Source organism: Panicum virgatum, chromosome 9N (genome assembly GCF_016808335.1).
Source record: "Panicum virgatum strain AP13 chromosome 9N, P.virgatum_v5, whole genome shotgun sequence".
In the NCBI taxonomy this organism is placed as follows: Eukaryota; Viridiplantae; Streptophyta; class Magnoliopsida; order Poales; family Poaceae; genus Panicum; species Panicum virgatum.
The window spans coordinates 32,703,010-32,723,338 of record NC_053153.1 but is presented as its reverse complement, the minus strand read 5'-3'; the positions used below and the strand labels follow the sequence as shown (position 1 = coordinate 32,723,338).

The following is a 20,329-nucleotide window of genomic DNA, read 5'->3' as shown; positions in this document are numbered from 1 at the left end:
GATTAGAAAAAGTACCTTTTGCATGGTGGTAGGGCAATTACAAATGATTTCTGAGTCAAAATTCACATCTTCATAATTTGGAAAAGGCGCATGAATTTTGACTTCCACAATTTTCTGACTTCCATATATGATCGTTTTAGTACCGTATCGATGGATGGTGTACGTTTCATGGCATTTTTCTCTATGGTGGAAACTTTATAATGGATGGATTATCAAAGTTAAGATGCTTCGTTCCAATGTAGTAATGAGTAGAAGAAAGAGATATACTGTGTCAAGCCCAAATATGATTGCAAGTACACACAGCTTGAAGAAAGAAGAGGAAAAGTCGTACAAAAAAGACCGATCAAGTAAAATTATTTTACAGTTAAGCCCCTCTATTTTTTGTATTCTAGATCAAACAGCTCTGCTACAACTCCGACCAGGGGTGCCATACCCGAACGGACGGCGGCGGCCAATGTCGTGCCGGAGCCCAGCCCCAGTCGTCCCGTACACCGGAAGCTCATCCCCGCACGCTCTCCTGCAACGCGTGGCACTACTCCCCGGAGCAATGGCCGCGAGGTTCTCGAGCTCGAACAAGTCGGAGCTGGCGTCGCTGCTCTGCTCGCCGCCGTCGCTGTCCTCCTCCACTTCCACCACCGGGATTCGCCTGCAGCCAGAGGCGGCCGCGGCAACGGCAACCTCGCCGTCGATGTCCAAGAACCGCACGGTCCGGCTCCGGCTCCGGCTCGACCGCGCCCGCGCCCGCGCCGACGGCGGCGTCTTGGCGAGGCAGGGGCGCGCAGTCGACGGGGCAGTCGAGCATGCCGGCTCCTCGTCCGCCGGCGCCGGGTGCTGCCGCGCGGAATGGCGCTTGCCGGAGAAGATGGCGTTGATCAGGCTGGCGAGCCGCGCGCCGGGGGAGGCCGGCCTCCGGCAGCTGCCGCGGGCCGAGGCAGCGGACGGCTTCCTCGCGCCCCTCACCTTGTCCGCCGCCGGCTGCTGCTGCGGCGGCTTCTCCTCTGGAGCCACCGATGCCTCCCCGACGCCGCCGGAGGTGCGGATGGGGCGGAGGCGGCGGAGGGAGTACTCGACCTCGGACGACGAGAAGTACCCGCGGCCGGAGCAGTCGTCCGAGGGCGCCGGCGCCGCCCGGTGGCTGGCGGCCAAGGACGGCTTGTAGTAGTAGCAATGCAGGGCCGCCTCTTGCTTCTTCTGGGCGCTCCCAGTCCCAGCCGATCTCGCCGCGGCCGCGGCCACCGTCGTTCCCGGCCCGCCGGGCTGGTCGTCGAGGGAGTCGCAGATGGCGTCGAGCAGCGAGGACGAGAAGGACGGCTGGCCAGGCCGCCGCCTGGGCCTCTCCCGCGCCGGCGCCGGCGCCCACCTCTCCATTGTTCGAGCGCAGTCGAGCAGAGCGGCGTGCGGTGCGAGGCAATGATGATATAGGCGAACTAGCTAGCGGTGGAGGGGGCAGGGGAGCTAGCTAGAAAGCGAAGGCGGGGCAGCAATGGCGGGCGCGCGTGTGAGTCGGAGGAGTGGAGTGCGGGCGTGCGGGGCGAGGGGATCTTGCTGTCTGGGTGTCCCTCTCCGCCCTTGATGCTTCGATTCCTTCCGGCAGCCGCCTCCCTCTCTTTCCTGGCCCCTTTCCCTTTTGCTTTGTCGGCGCCGGCGGCACCAGGAACGTGCCTCTTCCTTATCACTGCTGCTGCCTACTCGTTCACCATTTCTAGGTGAATAGTTTAATCTCAAGCCCAAAATGGCATTAAATTATATGTCACACCATCAACTTTACTGACATGGTAAGGAGAGAAGTGAGTTTCATGAGATGAGAAAAGTGTTTCATCCCCATAAAACTCACATGGAACAGTTACCTACTATCTATTCTTTGTAACCGTGCGATAAAACTATGCACCGAGACTAATGTAAGAGCATCCGTATGATTCCCAAGATGTCAGCTGCCATAGGACTATCAAAAGAGAGAGGTTTTATTTTGGAAATAGAACTATCAAAAGAGAATGGAGGAAGTGTAGCTTCAGGTAACAAAGATTTTGTTATTCACCTATACATACACTATATATAATACATACTAAAATTATGTAGCTATCACTTAGTTTCAAATTTAGAAAAAGCCAGAATAGCCAAAATTGTCTCTCAACTATTGCACACGGCTCAATTTCGTCCCTGAACTATCAAAACGTCCACTTTTTTTTCCTGAATTATGCAAAGCGGGTCAATTTCATCCATTTGATGATGTGGCGTGCCACCATGGACCGCTAAATCAGCACCCAATCAGTATATAAACCTGGTTCTATAATCCAACTATTTCAGCCCCCATACATTGGTGCCGAGCTTGGTTCAAGAGCATGAGTGATGTTGTTTAATCATTACAAGAGCAAGCTCGCCCACAAAACTCCTAGAGGATGGATGATTTGGAGAATACAGACCCCATACATTGGTGCCGAGCTTGGTTCAAGCTTGGATCTAATTGCAAATCAGTTGATAACAACATGAGTGAATCTTTTAATAGTTGGATTATAGAAGCAAGGTTCATATGCTGACTGGATGCTAACTTGGCGGTCCATGGTGGCATGCCACATCACCAGATGGACGAAATTGATCTGCTTTGCATAGTTTAGGGACCAAAGTGGATGTTTTGATAGTTCAAGGACGAAATTGAGCCATGAATGATAATTGAGGGACGATTTTGACTATTTCACCAATAGAAAACCTAAAATAAACTGTACTAATTTGCAAAGGAGGGAGCAGTAAAGTTAGCCAAAGTTAGTAATGCTTTTGCATATATGAGAAACTAGTAAGCTACAATTCTAACACAAATCCATTTTGCTCTTGGTGAGAGGGATACAGGGGTAGTTAGTAGGATAAAAGTAACGTTTTCCTATTAACCCTCATTTTTGAATTAGCTAGGCTAATTTTAGCAGCTAACAATTAGTCCCATTAATCCTAATGAGCCGCATAGTCGCTAGCAAATTGGTACCTATGAGGTAGGAACAAATATCCATATAAAAAACCTGCCCATTTTACCTCACACTTAATTTCTTTAAAACTGCATGCACAGATTAAAGTGTTCTTTCGGATCCTTTTGAAGAGTAATCATATTGATGTGAACACATAAAAATTCACGGTTCCTTTGCCTTTCTCCGAAATTCCAAGCACGCTTGTAGCCCCTCTTTGTAAAGATCATCTTTGTCGCCGTAGCTTTCTTTGGAGCAATATAATCAAGCAAACATGGATCTCACTCATGTGGTATCTCTGTTCCATGTAGTACATGGCTAAAGCCATTGTTTGATGGTGGAGCATCTCGAGAAAAAGCTTCACCATGTTGCACGCATCCATGCTCTTTGTTACTTTTATGTGCGACTCATGTGTTCCTTACTGTTGCGCTCATCGCTCACATAGTCCCTTCCTATCAATTATGTTAGGCATATCTTGGCATGAAAAAGTTCTACAGTTTGAGAGATTTTTTTTTGAAGAAACAGATGGAGAGATTTTATTTAGTCCATTTTCCTTTAAATTATGAGAATTGTTACAAAAATAAGCATCTTAATTACTAAGAACAATTTGAAAATACAAACACATCACTAAACTTTTTTACACCAAATATACATTGAACTAGACTAAGTTTTAACTCTATAAAACCGAAGCACATCTTGCAAATGTGGACACGGCCGGGGGAGTCCATAGATGCACGAGAGCACAAAGAAGTAAAAGGAAAGCAATATGCACATAAAAAAACTACAATCACTACTACAAAAATAATTTATGGCAACACCTCATTTTTTCTCTAGGAGCGGGTCAAAATATAACTCGTTGCTACAAATCAAGTGGGGTTACTATAGCAATTGACCCGCCCTGAAAATACATTTTTAGGGGCAGATGATGCCATCACACACCCCTAAAAATGGGGCTCATTGTTAGAGGTGAGAGATGTGGTCACCCGTCCCTAAAACTGCAATTTTAGAGGTGGGTGACGCCATCACCCGACCTTAGAAATAGTGGTCATTTCTAGGTGCGGGTGATAGCGTTACCCGTCTCTAAAAATACATTTTTTATAGGAAAAAATTCATAAAATTTTCATATGATCCCGGATGAAGACAAGTTTTATGCCAAAATTGTAGAGTTTAACGAGATCTACAACTATGCAGTTAACAAAATTTTCATTTATGATCATTTAGTAGTCAAAAAGTTATTATACTTTCGCTAGTTTTAAAATCTAAAAAATTTAATTTGCTTTTAAAGAATCGGATGTGTCGAGTAGTTTCATATCAAAGTTTTAGTGTAAGATCTAAAATTTTATAGTTTATACATTATTCATTTAGAATGTTTAGTATCACAAAATCATTTACTAGTGGTTCCCTATATATGGCTATGACTATATAGTAGTATCTCATACAATTCGAGACATATTTTGTAGTTCCACAATCTTAACATTTATCGACACTAATATATTTGGCATATTTTTCTGTATCTATAGTTCACAATAACCATAGTGTAGAAGTTTTACTTTTTTAATTTATTTTGCTATATTTAAATAAATTTTTAGAATAAAACAAAAAAATATTTTTAGGGGCAGGTGATGGCGTCACCCGCCCCTGAAAATGGATTTCTAGGCGTGGGTTATGGCCTCACTCGCTCCTACAAATCGATGTCAGAGTTACTATAGAGAATAGCATATCTCATAGTGTCACAAGTGACAATGTAGTGTGGTGGAGAGGAGAGTACGCAGGAGGCTTGAGGTAAGCCGTTCGAGTGCCAAGGAGGGTGAGCCCCATCACTCTCCCTTACAAATACATTTATAGGATGGCACGTTACCTGCCCTTACAAATCGATTATCAGCTGTGAGAACTAGGGGCAGGTATCGTATCCGTCCCTAAAAGTTGGTTTTTACCGCCCTTAAAAATTCTTTTTGTAGTAGTGAATGGCACCAGATCCCTCGTTACGGGCCAAGTACGGTGATAAACTTTTGTGTTAGGAGTTAGTGCTATAGGACATAATTAGACTATGTCATAAGAGTCACCAGAATGCATGGATTAATGATCAGGCAACCTTTTATTTGTTTACTTCTTGATCTATTCTCATTTGATGGATTATTAGTGTAATCATTTGAAAGATGACCGTACGAGAGAGTTTTTACATTTTGTTGGTTTTTACCTAGGGACAGTCTTTATGTCTTACGCTTAGGTCCCACAAACATGATCGGATCTCATGCTAAGCTCAATGAAGGATGTTTATTGCAGTGTTAGCGAATGTTTTTTTTATCACCAGCTTAGCCTTTTTGGTCAACTAGTTGACATATTTAGATAGTATCAGAGTTAACAGTCTCGAGTTCAAGTTTTGAGATACGCAATGTAAATAAAATTGCAGTGTTCGTTGAAATGACTAGGTTGATTTTTTTTTTGTACATGTGTGCTTTTTTGTGTTGATGCTTTGGACCCGGCCTTCTCCACAGCTACAACCATGCTTGCCTCTCTCTCGGCTGGTGGCTAAGCAACAAATGCGCCAATAATATAAACTCCAGTAAACCCGTTGGCTTCCTCTTCAATCTAGCGTCACGCGTTGTTTCACTACTAGAAAACACGCCCACCCCAAAAGTACCCGTAGGTACCGATTCATCTTCGTACCGGTACTTTTGGGGTGGATGGAATCTATGGACGAGAGTTAGGTACCGATTGGTAACACCAACCGATACTTAAGGCTCTCCATAGGTACCGGGTGGACACTTTTATATTATTACCGGGTGGTACCACCAACCGATGCCTATGGATGAGCTTTAGGTACCGGTTGGTGTTACCAACCAGTGCCTTAGGCTCATTCATGTGTTAGTTCAAAAGAAAAATATCTATCTTCTCCTCAGAAGTGATGTGTAGGTGAGATGGTAAGAAAAGTACACGCGAGACATTAGATCCTGAGTTCGAATCCCGGCCAACCATTTTTGCCAAAACACTAGCCTAAGGCACCAGTTCTTTTACATGGTGCTCATGACCGTGACTTTTGGTCTCGGTTTCCGGGTACTAGTTCAAAAACCGGTACCTATTAGCTCCAAAAATACTAGCCTAAGACACCGGTTCTTTTACCCGGTGCCCATGACAGTGACTTTTGGTTTCGGTTTTCGGGTACCGATTAAAGAACCGGTACCTAAGCCCCTTGCTAACCGGTGCCTATGGGCTTTTTTCCAATAGTGTTTATGACACTACATGGACTCATGGTGTTGCAGGGTATGACGTGGATCGAATTGATATGTTAGGACGATTAATTCTATCTAACATCTATCTTATATAGATTCTTAAGATACAATCTAGGTACGTATCATGTACTCCATATAATCCATCTATAAAACTCAATATTGGGAAACTCCTATTCTACTGTGAAAACACATTTTAGGTAACATGGTATTGGTAGGACGTTTGATGCCCATTACAAGAAGAGTTATAGGTAACTGCCATTGTTTAAGCTTGTTACTAATAAGTTCCACCTGACATTCGTTACCATTAACTCATTATTGGTAACGGATGTTAACAATGCTCGTTACCAATATCCTTGGTTACCAATATGACGTACATTGGTATAACAGGCATTGTTAACATAGCTTACCAATGTGGTGCACATTGGTAACGGGTATTTGATGCCCATTACCAATATGGGGTGCATAAATTTATTTTTATTATTTTATTATCTTTTTTCTTGAACTACAAGCACATAAATGACAATCTTAAAAAAACAAACCAATTGGACTTAAGGTGTGACCTATAAAATTCACAAAGATTCTAAAAATAATATAAAACGACTGCATCCGCCTTTCAACAACAAGTGATTGTATGTGTAGTGGATAGGGGAGGCTCGCGCGAACCAAGAAGTCCTAGTTCAATTCCTAGAGGAGGCAGAAATCATGTCTCTTGGAGGAAGAAGGCTGGTCAAGTGGGGTGCCGCTCTTTTTAGTATAGGTTTTTTTTTCTTTTTGCTGCTATTTGGTAACTAGCATCAACATAATCTTCGTTACTAATGACAGTCATTGGTAACGGTTTTATGCTCCTTACAATGATGAGCTATTAGTAATGCAATAAAGGTACCAATGACTATCTTCGATTCGTCCGTTACCAATAAGTCTTTTTCCAGTAGTGTTATCACCTTACATTTCGAATAGAAATTTCTACAAAATTTTAGCTTTGGGTTTATTATTGTGAAGTTCCCGCGTGCTGGTAATTAAGGGCTTTGGATCAATACCCATGTGTCCAAACTATGATGCTGTACGATAGGTGAGAGTATGAGACAGAGAGGCAGTTCGTGCGACCATCATGTGGAGGCCGGCCACTCAGGGAACCACAATGCCAAGAGGAGACAATTCATTCCAAGACGACCGTTTCCTTGCCAGGGCCCTGGGGATCTGGAGGAGCAACACTTTGCTGGGACGGGAACAAACACGGGATAGGATCGGAGTGCTTGCTGCTAGATAGATGCTCCTCGGGATCCAAGGAGCAACGAAGCAAGCACAGAGTCTCGGCCTCTCGGGATTGGAGGTAAAGGGATCGAGCAGCGGGCGAAGCACGAGGTAAAGAGCAAAGGCACGAAACGAACAAGACATGGACTGCACATGGCCGCCGATCCCATCGATGCGTCGTCGGACTTGGCGTTTGATCCAAGGCGGGCGGGACTTGGTGTTGTACAATTCACAGCAGAGAGATGCGTACAACTACAACATGCGCAGGGTGGTTTCTCCAGTTTGAACCCCCTCTTCCTCCTTTTGCACTTTGGCTTTCTTGGGATCTCATCCGTTCCACCGGCCGGCTGCGCTGCGCACACCAGCAGAAGACAAGGGTAGCCTGCAAAGAAACGAATGAGATAAAGCAGAGGGACCGATCGAAGATGGCAGAAGGCCAGAAGCTGAAGCATCAGCAGCGGCAGATCCAACGCGTGGAGCGGCGGCCTGCGGCCATGCCGGAGAGAGGTACCACTTCTTCTGGCAGTAGAAGACGACTCTGGTGGCCCAGTCCGCCGGTCCATCCTGATCGTTCCATTTCTCAGCACGCAAACAAGAATGACAGACGAGCGGGATGGACTGAGACTGATTGAGCTAGCCACCCATCAGCACTGCTAACGGCCAAGCTACAAGTAACACTAGCGCGCTTGTTCTGTGTCTGAACCAACAAGGCCTTGTTTAGTTGGGTAAAGTGTAAAGTACTGTAGCACTTTCGTTTGTATTTGTCAATTATTATCCGATTATGGGTTAATTAGACTCAAAAGATTCGTCTCGCAAATTACAGACAAACTATATAATTAGTTATTTTGTTTAACTACATTTAATACTTCATGCATACATTCAAATATTCAATATGATGGGGAATCTTATAAAAATTTGAAATTTTGAAGGCAACTAAACAAGGGCCAAGTGAAAGAACCCTACCCAGCAGCCGAAAGCTCCATACTCCTCGATCCGGAGGGCGAGAAAACAAAGACAGATTCCGTTCAGATTCGTTAAGCGTATGTCGTTGCAACGCACGCAACAGATTCGCGAACAGCACTTGCTCAGAATATTGTGCCACAAATAAAGCTGCCATTTTCACTAATGCATATTTGCATGCTCGTCTCATCTAACGCAACCATAAATCAACGTCTGACTTCTTTTTTGCAAGGAAACTTCTATTTGATCACACTACTACAATTTGGGGTTAATAGAGGCATTTAAAAAGGACCTCTGAGACGGACATGCTGGCCGAATGCCACTGTTAATAGTGGCAGGGGAGCCGGCTGTGCAACTGGCTCTGTTAATATATTAACAGAGGCGGTCGCCGTAATGAAACTGCCTCTCTGTTAATATGTATTAACAGAGGCAGTTATGTAACCGCCTCAGTAAATACTCGATTAACACTGACGATAGTTCTGAGGCTTTTGCGTTGCCCGCCTCAGAAAATTGATTTTGCCCGCCTCAATTAAGTTTACTGTAGTAGTGTCACTTTGCAAGATCTATATATGACCTTGCACCCACTCCTTGCAAGTTTTTAACCTCTGATGCATTTAAGTTTGTCCGACGGTTTCCATTTTGGTTTATGGATGCATATACCAGCTGACTTTGTTGCTCTCTTATCTTTATTTCAAAATTTGTATTTAAAAAAAAACAAGTAGAAGTCGTGCTTAGACATTTCTATTTGGGTGTGGATCTAAAAGATTAATATTTGGATTGGGGAAATCGTTCCATATAATATTGTAGGGTGTGTCCGGATGCAAACAATGCCCAAATTTTCCCTACAATTATAGGCTGAGGTCTGGTTCAAAGTCAACGCTCATCACCCCCTTTTCCTCGCAAAAAACAAAATGTTTAGCACCCCCATAGAATTAAGACAACACTAATTTGGCTGAGTTGCAAATAAAGGGTCATTGAGCTGTTTGAATGGATGGTTACACTCCTCTCTCATCGCATAAGCCACCCCCTCCTCTTTCGTCATAAATGACTGTCACATAAGCAAATTTACTGATGCGACATTATATTTAATACTCATGATACTCCTATGACACTACTATTGAGATTTTCATAAAACCTTCACCTTCCAATCCGTTTGAGTCTTATAGTGATTCTTAAGAAAAGAACCTCTTGCCGTTTTTGCAAGACTCCTAGACCTTCACCTTTCTTTTACACGGAAGACTTCTAAACACTACCAGAATCTGGCACTTGCCGAGTGCCAGATACACTCGGCAAAGGCCGGAATACACTCGGCAAAGGCTTTACCGAGTGTAACACTCGGCAAACCCCGTGACGGCGAAGGGGGCTTTGCCGAGTGCCTTTTTTCGGGCACTCGGCAAAGATTTTGCCGAGAGCCAAACGAGACTCGGCAAAATGGCCACGTGGGGGCGACGGTGATGGAGAGTTTGCCGAGTGCCTAATGGCTACTCGGCAAAGATTTGAATTTTCCCGAGTGCCCTGGCACTCGGGAAAGTTCAAATTTTTACCGAGTGCCCAGCCCCTGGCACTCGGCAAAGTTCAAATTTTTGTCGAGTGCCAGGGCTTTAGCATTCGGCAAAGAGGATTTCATGGGGGCCTGTATGGTCACTTTGCTGAGTGCTTTGGCTTTTGCACTCGGCAAAGTGACCAATTTTTTTATTGTTCCTGTTTTCTCTATTTTTCGATACAAATATTACGAATATATATCACAATACAGGCAGTTATTACAAGCACATTACAAGCAGTTATTATAACAAATATATAATTTGCAAATACCACAATAACGCCGATACAAATAACACAAGTCCATCACATATATCACAAGTCTGATACATAGAACAAGTCCGATACAAATATAACCACAAGTCCACGAATGTAACCACAAGTCCACAAGTACTACATGTTCGCGAATAATACCACAAGTCCACAAGTACTGCAAGTCCACAAGACACTCACTGGTCAGATTCGAAGGGCCAAGTTGGCCACTGCGCCACTGGCGAGTTCTGGTCCGGAGAAGGGTCATTCAATGCGTTCCACGACTGATTCTGCAAATAGGAACACATAAAATTAAGAAGAATAACAAAGATATAATAATACCTACTAACAAAGCATACTCACAGGAGTGCCTCCAGGTCCCGGAGGAAAGTAAGGCTGAGGTGCAAAGGCGAAAGGAGGTGGCGGTTGCATCCAGGTGACCATGTTCTGGAACATAGCAGCCTGCTCCTCCCTCAGCTTGCGCTCCTGCTCCTGCTTGGCCTCGATCTCTTTTCGGCACCTCCTCTCCTCCTCAAACTTGGCCTCCATCTCGGTCTACAAGATTTTAACCTCCTGCGAAGCAAAGTTGCATAAAAATCATAGAACGACAACTAAATCTGAACTAACCTGTCTCTGGTGCACACTAGCCACTGAAGTCTCAGGCCGTGGGTGTATGGGCGGGGTCGAGTCGGTGGTACTTGCCCGAAGCTGCGAGAGGCTGGGCGTACTCGCAGTGTCGACCAAGCTTTGGGCGATCCAGTACCGGCTGTGCTTCTTCCCGCCTCCCGCCCTCATGATGGCTTCTCTAGAGAGTGGCGCGGTGGCCGGATCCCAAGTCTTTGCCGAGTGCCAGCTGTAGGCACTCGGCGAAGTTTGGGCTTTGCTGAGTGCCATGGTTTCAGAACTCGGCAAAGACTAACAACTGTCAGATACACTGGCGTCCGCCGCACGGCTGGCGCACGTGCTGGGCACGTGCACGGCCTTTGCCGTGTGCGGGCCCAGTGGCACTCGGCAAAGTTTGGACATGCCGTGTGCCATGTGTTTGCCGAGTGCTGTGGCGTCGGCACTCAGCAAAGAGGCGCTGGCACTCGGCAAAGCTCTTGGCACTCGGCAAATGTGCGGTTTCCGGTAGTGAAACCTTCTTGCCTTTAAAAAACTGCTCCTTTAATTTATTTGTTCTGTTTCTAACCAATTTAATTTAAAGTAGCGCATGTAGGGCCATGGAGATTAATGTATGTTCACTTGTTTTTGCAGTTTGGTTAAGTGGAGGATTCTGTGAGGAAGACTGTGTCAGTTTGAAGTTTATGTGTCCAGTTATTAAAAAAAGCTTCTTTATTTAGCCCGAAAATGTTGATAACCACTACCTAGTTAACCAACTAATAAACAACACTTCTGCATAGATAAAAGTTAAATTAAACAACAAGCAATAATAATGTTAGCGATGGAGATCATCCATCAACTACAACTAATTGGATCTGCAGACGGTTAGTGGCCACGGTCTCCACCATAGTACCATGTCAACACAAATGCCTAAGTTTTCTCTTTTTGAAATCACATATGCTTAAGCTAAGCTCTACAGCTGCTGACTAGCAAGCCTATAAGTACATCATCCCCACAACATTATTTCTTCCACACAACAACAACAACAACAACAACAACAACAACAACAACAACAACAACAACAACAACAACAACAACAACAACAACAACAACAATAACAACAACAACAACAACAACAACAAAATCATCGAGGACGCCACCCGAACTAATATCATGCCCTGCGCTCACATGATCTACTCTAGGTACCAGGACACCACGGTGATCGCCATGTTCCACGTCGGTGTCACGGTGGTGTGTAGGGTGACATGAAACCGGTGCCCAGTACCATCGAGCTGAACAACGCCGCATTGTATCCAGCGTCGCCGCTGCCGCCGGCGGCGGCTGGTAACTTCTACGACGCCGCCCGCGGCACCAAGCTGGGGAGGGTGGCTAGATGGGCATTCACGGGTCTTCGGATCGTGTCCGCCATCGCCCTCCTCGGGGCGGCGACATGGGCTGGTTGTTAGAATTGTTGGATTGACTAGGGTGTAGATCGAGAGGTTACTTTCTTTCTTCAGGCCATTGCGGGTTCATTGCTGCCGATCTGCGCTAGGGTAGCGACGGGCGGTGAAGACGTGTTGCAGTGGAGACGGCATTCCGGCGATGGCGTGGTGAAGCTTCCCGTCACTCACATGCCCCTTTTCCGATCGGTCTAGGGTTTCAGACGAGTGGGAATAGTGGCTGTAGCGATGAACCTCATTAGTTCAAATGCCAGTCCCCACCCCCTCTAAATGGGGTTGCATGACGGGGGCCCACTAGCCTCTTCTTGGGCTGGGCGCCCCCGATCAGGGCGCGAGTCAAGGATCCAAACACGGTCATTGGGCCAAGTCTGGTGGAGATCAACCTAACATTGTCTCCCTTGATCTCCTTTTATACTTTCAACTTTATGTCTTTCACTTGTTTTCATATTTCATCACAGATTAATGTATAGAGCAACTTCATCGTCATGATCAGTTGCCGATAGATTCAACAGCTACAATACACATCTCTGTTCTGAAACAAATTCTTTAATTTTGGACCTGACGGGGGTGTAAACCCGGGACCCCTGACGGGCTTGACTCGTGCAGGGACAGCCCAACCAGTCTCCTGGGCCGGACGCGGCGCGGCCCACCAACCAGTGTGGGCGGTTGCCTTTGCTCATAAGCCAACACAGCTGGGAGCCCGACCTCCCGGGACATGTGGAGGCTCCCCGACCTAGCGCCCCGGTTCAGAGCCGTACCGGACGACCCGGGCCGTGCGCTCCAAGATTGCCGCCCCGCCTGACAGGCGTGCCGGTCAAGACAGGCCCCCATACAGGCTCCCCGACGCCTGTCCCCCTTATCTTGTGGCGTAGACATAGGCTACAGGGCTCTCTGACAAAGGGACAACGCTGCAAGTGCGGGCCCCGCGACACTATGGGAGAGGGCATCAACGGACGTCGCCTCCCGTGCCGTAATGATGGTTGCCTCTGCGCACTACTCCATTACGCCAGCGAGCGTGACCGGACGTCCCCCTCCGGACCTCGGTAAGGCACCCCTCACCGGGCGCGCTGCCCTGTGAGCAGGGTCTACAAAAGGAGGAGGTGAGGTAGCCCTGCAGATAAGGGCCGTAGACCCAGATAGGGTCAAGACACAACACTAGATATATGTAAATGGGGGCCCCACCTTGGACTATAAAAGGAAAAGCCCCCCACGTAGGAAAGGGTTGGACTCCTAGAGGTTCGACGCTGCTTGTAAGCTCCCCTCAGAACTTTGAGCACCCGGGCTCGAGAGAAATAGAGCAAGAACACCACCCCCCATACTGGACGTTGGGCATTTTCAGCCCGAACCAGTCTAAATCCTCGAGTCTTTGCGTGCTAGACCATACCGATCAAGCACATAACAAACGTGCAATCGAGTAGTTTAGTAGTCGCCCATTTCCCGCAGCGACAGTTTGGCACCGACCGTGGGGAGCGCTTTGTGCGTTCACAGCTTCGGCGATCGGATGGTTTCGATTACTCCATTCGCCGCCCCGTGCGGTGCTCCACCGCATCGCGCTGATGATGGCCTCCAACCCCGTTGTCGAGGATGTCAACTTGGTCCTCTTCTCCCTGGCCAACGCCTCTCGGCAGCTCGCGGGCGGGCCTCCGCTTCCGACACCCCGCTCATTCTCGGAGCGGCTCCCGTTCGGCTTGTGCAACTCCATGAGCGTCTATGCTCAGGAGATGCACAAGGCCGCCCAAGGGCGCCAGCCCACGACCTAGTTCATGGGTATGACGGGAAGCTACCCTGACTTTGTCCACGACCTCTTATGCTACGAGGATCCCCTAAGCGATTCCTCCAGCACGGGAGGCAACAACCTAGAGGGCACATCCGTGTCGCCTCGTGTGTGCGCCATGGCCGACGCCCCCATCATCGACCCACCGCCGGAGGTGGTGCCGTCCCAGCAGACACGCACTCCCTCGGACCACCGCGAACGAGCACTCGCCAATGCGCAGGCGCACGGTGAGGATCTTTGTCTTCGGCGGCAGCACACGCCTCCACCCGTGGACCAGCCTCCGCGAACTCCCTCCGGGTCAAAAGGGGTGAATCCCGCAAGCTCCGCACGTAAGCGCGCGCGCGGAGTCAACCGCGACATCATAAACGATGCCCGTATGCAACTCCCGCAAGAGTTTTGCGCGGGCCAGAACATTGCCGCGGCCGCGATCCTCCTACAGACACTGCCTGAGCCGGAGAATCCGGCCCAGAGGGATCTTCACCGCCAGGTAAGAAACCTGGGGGAACTCACCGCCATCCAGTAGGCGGAAAGCTCCTCTCTGCACCGCCGACCGGCCGCCGCCTCGTGCCCCGCCGGCGGCACGGGTCACCGCGGGCGGGAACTTTCCGAAGTACAGCTCCCCCATCAGCGCAGCAGGCTAACATTGGCGGCGCGCCACCCTCGGTGGCGGCATCCGCTCCTGTCCCGCCGAGGCCGCCAATCCTCAGCCCCGTCGGCCCCAACTACGATGCCTGCATCGTGATCCAAGGCCGGCAGCTGGCGAGGCACCACGCCGATGTTGACCGCGTGGCCGCTCGAGCAGAAGACGCAAGGGCGTAAGCGCCCAATCCGGAATGCTCACCGCTCCGGCGCGGGGGACGCCCCTGCGACCTCGACGTGGATCGCGACCAGTGCCCGATCCCGGACCCCGCCGGACTAAGCGCCTTCTCCAAGGCGATCCGTGGGGTGCCTTTCCCCCAGCATTTCTGCCCACCGGCGAACGTCGTGAAGTATACCGGGGACACGAACCCCAGTGTGTGCCTGGAAGACTACTGGCTCGCATGCCGAGCCGGAGGAGCGAACGACGACCGCTTCATCATCTAGTATCTCCCAATCTGCCTGGGAGAGAACGTGCGCGCCTGGCTGGAGTTCTTGCCCGCCGACTCCATCGGCGACTGGGCAGACCTCCGGAAGGTGTTCATCGGCAACTTTCAGGGCACATACGTGCGCCCTGGCAATTCTTGGGACCCCAAGAACTGCCAGTAGTAGCCCGGTGAGTCCCTGTGCGACTACATCCTGCGCTTCTCCAAGCAATGCAACTCTCTCCCCGGCGTCATCGACGCCGACATCATCAGCACGTTCCTTAGCGGGACGCACTGCAAAACCCTGGTCCACAAACTGGGATGCCAGAAGCCGCGCACCACGCACGAGCTCTTGGACATCGCCACCAACCACACCTCCAGCAAGGAGGCGGTCGGGGCCGTCTTTGAGCGGGACCAGCACGCGGCGAAGGCGAAACGTCATGACCCCGACAGGCCTTCCTCAAGTCGTGACGACAGGAAGAGCAAGAAGAATCGCCGCCCTCCCACCGCCGGCGAGGTCGCGGCGACCGACTGCCAAGATAAGCACCCTCCCAGAAACGATCACTTCAACCAGCTCCTGGAGAAGCCATTCACCAACCATGGCTATCCGGTGAATCACAAGTTCAAGCATTGTGACATGATGAAGCGCCTCCTTCGCAGGACAGCCAAATTCGACGAAGACGGCCGCGACAAGCAGCCCGACGCCGACCAAGACAAGGAGAAACCGGCGGAGGGATCCTTCCCGGAGGTGGACCGGTGCCTGGTCATCATCGGCGACCTGGAGGATGAATGCTCCAGGCGACAGCAGAAGGTGCGGCTCCGTGAGGTATGTGCCGCCGCGACTGCTATCCCCAGAAAGTTGAAATGGGCATCCACGACCATCATTTTCGATCAGGACGACCACCCAGCTAGCATCCCTCGACCTGGAAGCTACCCTTTCGTCGTCGACCCCATCATCAGCAACATGTGCCTGTCCAAGGTGCTAATGGACGGGGGCAGCAGCCTCAACATCCTGTACATCGACTCCCTGGAAGCCATGGGGATCCCGTGAGCCTGCTTGTGGGCCTCTCTCTTCCCCTTTCTACGGCATTCTGCCGGGCATGAAGGCGTACCCGGTTGGTAACCTCGACTTGCCAGTCACATTCGGCAACAAAGCCAACTACCGCACCGAGACTCTCACATTCGAGGTTGTAGACTGGAAGGGGGTATACCACGCCATTCTTGCACGCCCCGCCTACGCCAAATTCAAGGTGGTGCCCAACTACACCTACCTCAAGCTCAAGCTGCCGGGCCCAAACAGGGTCGTCACGGTGAGTGGCTCCTTCGAGCAGGCCTACGTTAGCAGCCGCGAGTACTTCAACCTCGCCACCACTGCGGCGAACTTAGCGGAGCTCGGCCAGCTTCGCGCCACTACTCCCGAATGCCGTCCTGACCCTGGCAAGCCCAGCCAGGCGCCGACCTTCGTCTCCACCGACGAGACCAAGTCGGTCGTGGTCGACGAGGCCAATCCTACCAAGACGGTGCGGGTCGGCTCCCAGCTGTCGGCCAAATAGGAACTCGCGCTCGTTGACTTCCTCCGCGCCAACAAGGACACTTTTGCCTAGAAGCCGTCCGACATGCCGGGCATCCCAAGGGAGGTCGCCGAGCATGAGCTCCGCGTTTTGCCGGGATCCAAGCCCATCCAGAAACACCTATGCTGCTTCGACGATGAGAGACGTAGGGCCATAGGAGAGGAAATAGCTAAACTATTAGCTATTGGCTTCGTAAAAGAAGTCTATCGCTCCGACTGGCTCTCTAACCCAGTCCTTATAAAGAAGAAAACTGGTCAATGGAGGATGTGTGTTGATTACACTAGCCTGAACAAGGCTTGCCCCAATGACCCTTTTCCTCGAATAGATCAGATAATCGACTCCACCTCTGGATGTGAGATCTTATCTTTTCTGGACGCTTACTCGGGCTATCACTAGATAGCGATGAACGAATCCGACCAGCTTGCGACATCCTTCTTCATGCCGTTCGGCTCATACTGCTACATGTCGATGCCGTTCGGACTCAAGAATGTAGGAGCAACATACCAGTGATGCATGCAAGCCTGCTTCTCCGACCAGATTAATGCGCCGAACGACTCCGACTAGCCGGATTTGCCTCGGGCGACGGTCGCGGTCTACGTTGATGACATCGTCGTCAAGACGCCGCGCGTAGACTACTTGGTCGCCACCCTGAGCGCCACGTTTGCAAACCTCAAGAGGTTCAACATCAAATTGAACCCTGAGAAATGCACGTTCGGTGTGCCTAGGGGCAAACTCCTCAGGTACATGGTGTCCGAGCGTGGCATCAAGGCCAACCGCGACAAAATCGCGGCCATCACTAACATGAGCCCTATCCGTGGCATTAAGGGCGTCCAGAGGCAAACCGGGTGCTTAGCAGCGCTCAGTCGGTTCGTTGCCCGATTGGGAGAGCGAGGCCTGCCGCTGTACAAACTCCTCAAGAAGTCTGACACCTTTGTCTAGACAGAGGAGGCTGAGGTGGCCCTTGACCGCCTCAAGACCTTCTTGTCCTCTCTCCCAGTACTCGTCGCACCAGATCCGTGCGAACCCCTTCTTCTTTACCTGGCAGCCACCAACCATGTGGTCAGCGCCACTCTGGTAGAAGAAAGGGAGGAGCCGGGACACGCCCTCAAAGTCCAATGCCCCGTGTACTTTGTCAGCGAGGTACTGACCGACACCAAGTCACGGTACCCACAGACACAGAAACTCCTCTACGCCGTCATCATGGTGGCCAAGAAGTTGCAACACTACTTCACCGAGCATGAGGTCTCAGTCGTCACCTCATTCCCACTCGGAGAGGTGGTTCGCAACCGCGACGCTGTGGGACGGATTTCCAAATGGGCGGTCGAGCTAATGGGCTATGATGCTAAGTTCATACCATGCACGGCGATAAAGTCTCAGGCCCTGGCCGACTTCATCACTGAGTGGATAGAAATTTAGGCTCCGACCCCAAAAATCTCTCACGAGTACTGGACCCTCTACTTCGACGGGTTGGTCATGGGACCCAGCGCGGGGGCCGGCGTCGTCCTGGTCTCCCCAGAGGGAGGCAAGTTCCAGTACTCGGTCTGCCTCGACTTCCCCGCATCCAACAATGTCGCAGAATATGAGGTGCTCATCAGCGTCCTCCGTATAGCCATCGACATTGGGGCAACCCGCCTATACATCTACGGCGACTCCAAGCTGGTAATCAACCAAGTCATGAAGAACTCCAACTGCGAGATCCCTCTCATGGACGCATATTGCCATGAAGTCCGCAAGTTAGAAGGGAAATTCCGAGGTCTGGAGCGCCACCACATCCCACGGAAGCAAAACCCTGACGTGGACGCTCTCGCAAAGATGGTCGCCGAGCGCAAGCCGGCCCCCAGTGGCATTTTTGTCAATGACTTAAATGCGCCGTCAGTGCAAGAAAAGTTGCCGAACGCAGACAAGACACGGGCAGAGGAAACAGAGCACGTAGAGAAAATAGAGCACGCTCCCTCCGACCCGGCCCCCGACGAGACACCCGGGGGCCCAATTTGCCTAACTACAGGCCAACCTGACTCAAGCCAGGCAGACGACACAGATTGGAGGGCCGACCTACTGGCTTACCCCCTCCACGAGGTCCTCCCTAAGGAACTCAACGCAGCTCGCCGGATCGCCCGACGAGCCAAAACATTTGCCGTTACTGACGGCGAGCTCTACAAACGCAGCCCGTCCGAAACTGGCATTCTCATGAAGTGCATTCCCATTGCCCAGGGCAAGGACCTTCTTCTTGAGACACACACCGGGATTTGTGGACACCACGCTGCACCATACTCCCTGGTCGGAAAAGCTTTCCGACAAGGATTCTACTGGCCAACAGCACTGCACAACGCGGTGGAAATTGTCCGCGCATGCAAAGGCTACCAGTTTTACGCAAAACAAACCCACTTGCCAGTCCAAGCCCTTCAGACCATTGCCATAACATGGCCATTTTCCGTGTGGGGTTTAGACATGGTCGGGCCACTGAAGAAGGCATCAGGAGGGTTCACCCACCTACTTGTCGCAATCGACAAGTTCACCAAATGGATAGAGGCAAAGCCGATCACCACAATCGACTCCAAGGAGGCCGTCAAGTTCTTCCTGGATATCGTATATAGGTTCGGCGTGCCCAATTCCATCATTACCGACAATGGAACCAACTTCACGGGCCACTACTTCCAAGAATTTGCGGAAGGATACGAGATCCGGATCGACTAGGCATCGGTCGTGATGAGGGCACGACACCTTTGGATACGATCATTGATTATAATAAGGTGAGCTCGTTCCAAATAAATTTGTCATCTGGATTTGAGAATAAATTAATACCTAATGATTTAATTATTGTTAGAAACCATGGATATGATGATAAAGATGTTGGGGAGGAGTTTGGTGGCGTGGTGGACCAGCAAAGGCAGCCAAGCCGAGTTGGAGGCCCAATCCAAGTCGAGTTCGAGTCTGCTTCGGAGTTCAGGAGCAGCCCGCACCAAAATCAACGCCCAGGCCGCATACAGAGTCTGTTTTGGATGCTCTTTATATGGATGGAAAGATAATTTCAAGGAGCTTCCAATGGCACTGGTTTGAGGCGCAAATTCATTCGGAGTCGATAGGAATCGCCGAAACAAGTGAACATCCAGAATCTGTCAAGTTGCTGCAACACCATCTTTTGGGCTGTTGGACCATGTATCTTGTTGGGATCCATGATGGACGTGGCTAGGGGGTTATGCACGCCCCAACACTCATATAATAAGCAGCCGCCACCACATTAGGGTTTAGGGTTTTGATTGAGTTTAGTTTTCCATGGAGAAACTGAATTGTTCATTGTAATTGTGTCGATTAGTCCTTTACAGTGATCCAGGACCCTCGTTCTTGATCTCCTCCACTGTGTCGATTAGTACTTTGGAATCGAGTTCTTGAACCCCTACTTTGCCTTCGCTTCATTCATATTTGCAATTTCAGATTGCGTGTTTATATCTTCTTGCTTGTGTTCTTCGATTCGCTTGCAGGAAAAACCTTCTTGGCGAGGTCAATCAAGTTGTTCTTGTTTAATAACTAACAGAGCAGTGGTGTAACGGTTGCAGGCTTCGAATTCATGTCTGATTAGAAGCCGGATCACCAACATCACGTACTCTACCAATCGAATTTACCCCTACCTCTCGAAAGATCGGGCCGCGTCTACATCAAGTGGTATCAAGATTCCAGGTTGCCCG

At 49.7% G+C, this 20,329-nt stretch overlaps 2 protein-coding genes across 2 annotated transcripts; one reads left to right on the top strand and one right to left on the bottom strand.

The window, feature by feature from the left end:
- Positions 1 to 249: 249 nt before the first annotated feature.
- Positions 250 to 1,616, bottom strand: LOC120691787 (protein BIG GRAIN 1-like). Its single transcript, XM_039974981.1, has one exon. It carries the CDS (start codon positions 1,366 to 1,368, stop codon positions 394 to 396), a length of 975 nt encoding a protein of 324 aa, XP_039830915.1. The 5' UTR covers positions 1,369 to 1,616; the 3' UTR covers positions 250 to 393.
- A 14,559-nt stretch (positions 1,617 to 16,175) lies between these two features.
- On the top strand, positions 16,176 to 16,628 carry LOC120688975. Its single transcript, XM_039971316.1, has one exon. The coding sequence runs from the start codon at positions 16,176 to 16,178 to the stop codon at positions 16,626 to 16,628; it is 453 nt and encodes a 150-aa protein (XP_039827250.1).
- The last annotated feature ends 3,701 nt before the right edge of the window (positions 16,629 to 20,329 follow it).

Bases quoted from the DNA above. Each gene is read 5' to 3' on its own strand.
- LOC120688975 (XM_039971316.1), top strand. From the start codon at position 16,176: ATGAAGGCGTACCCGGTTGGTAACCTCGACTTGCCAGTCACATTCGGC.
- LOC120691787 (XM_039974981.1), bottom strand. From the start codon at position 1,368: ATGGAGAGGTGGGCGCCGGCGCCGGCGCGGGAGAGGCCCAGGCGGCGG.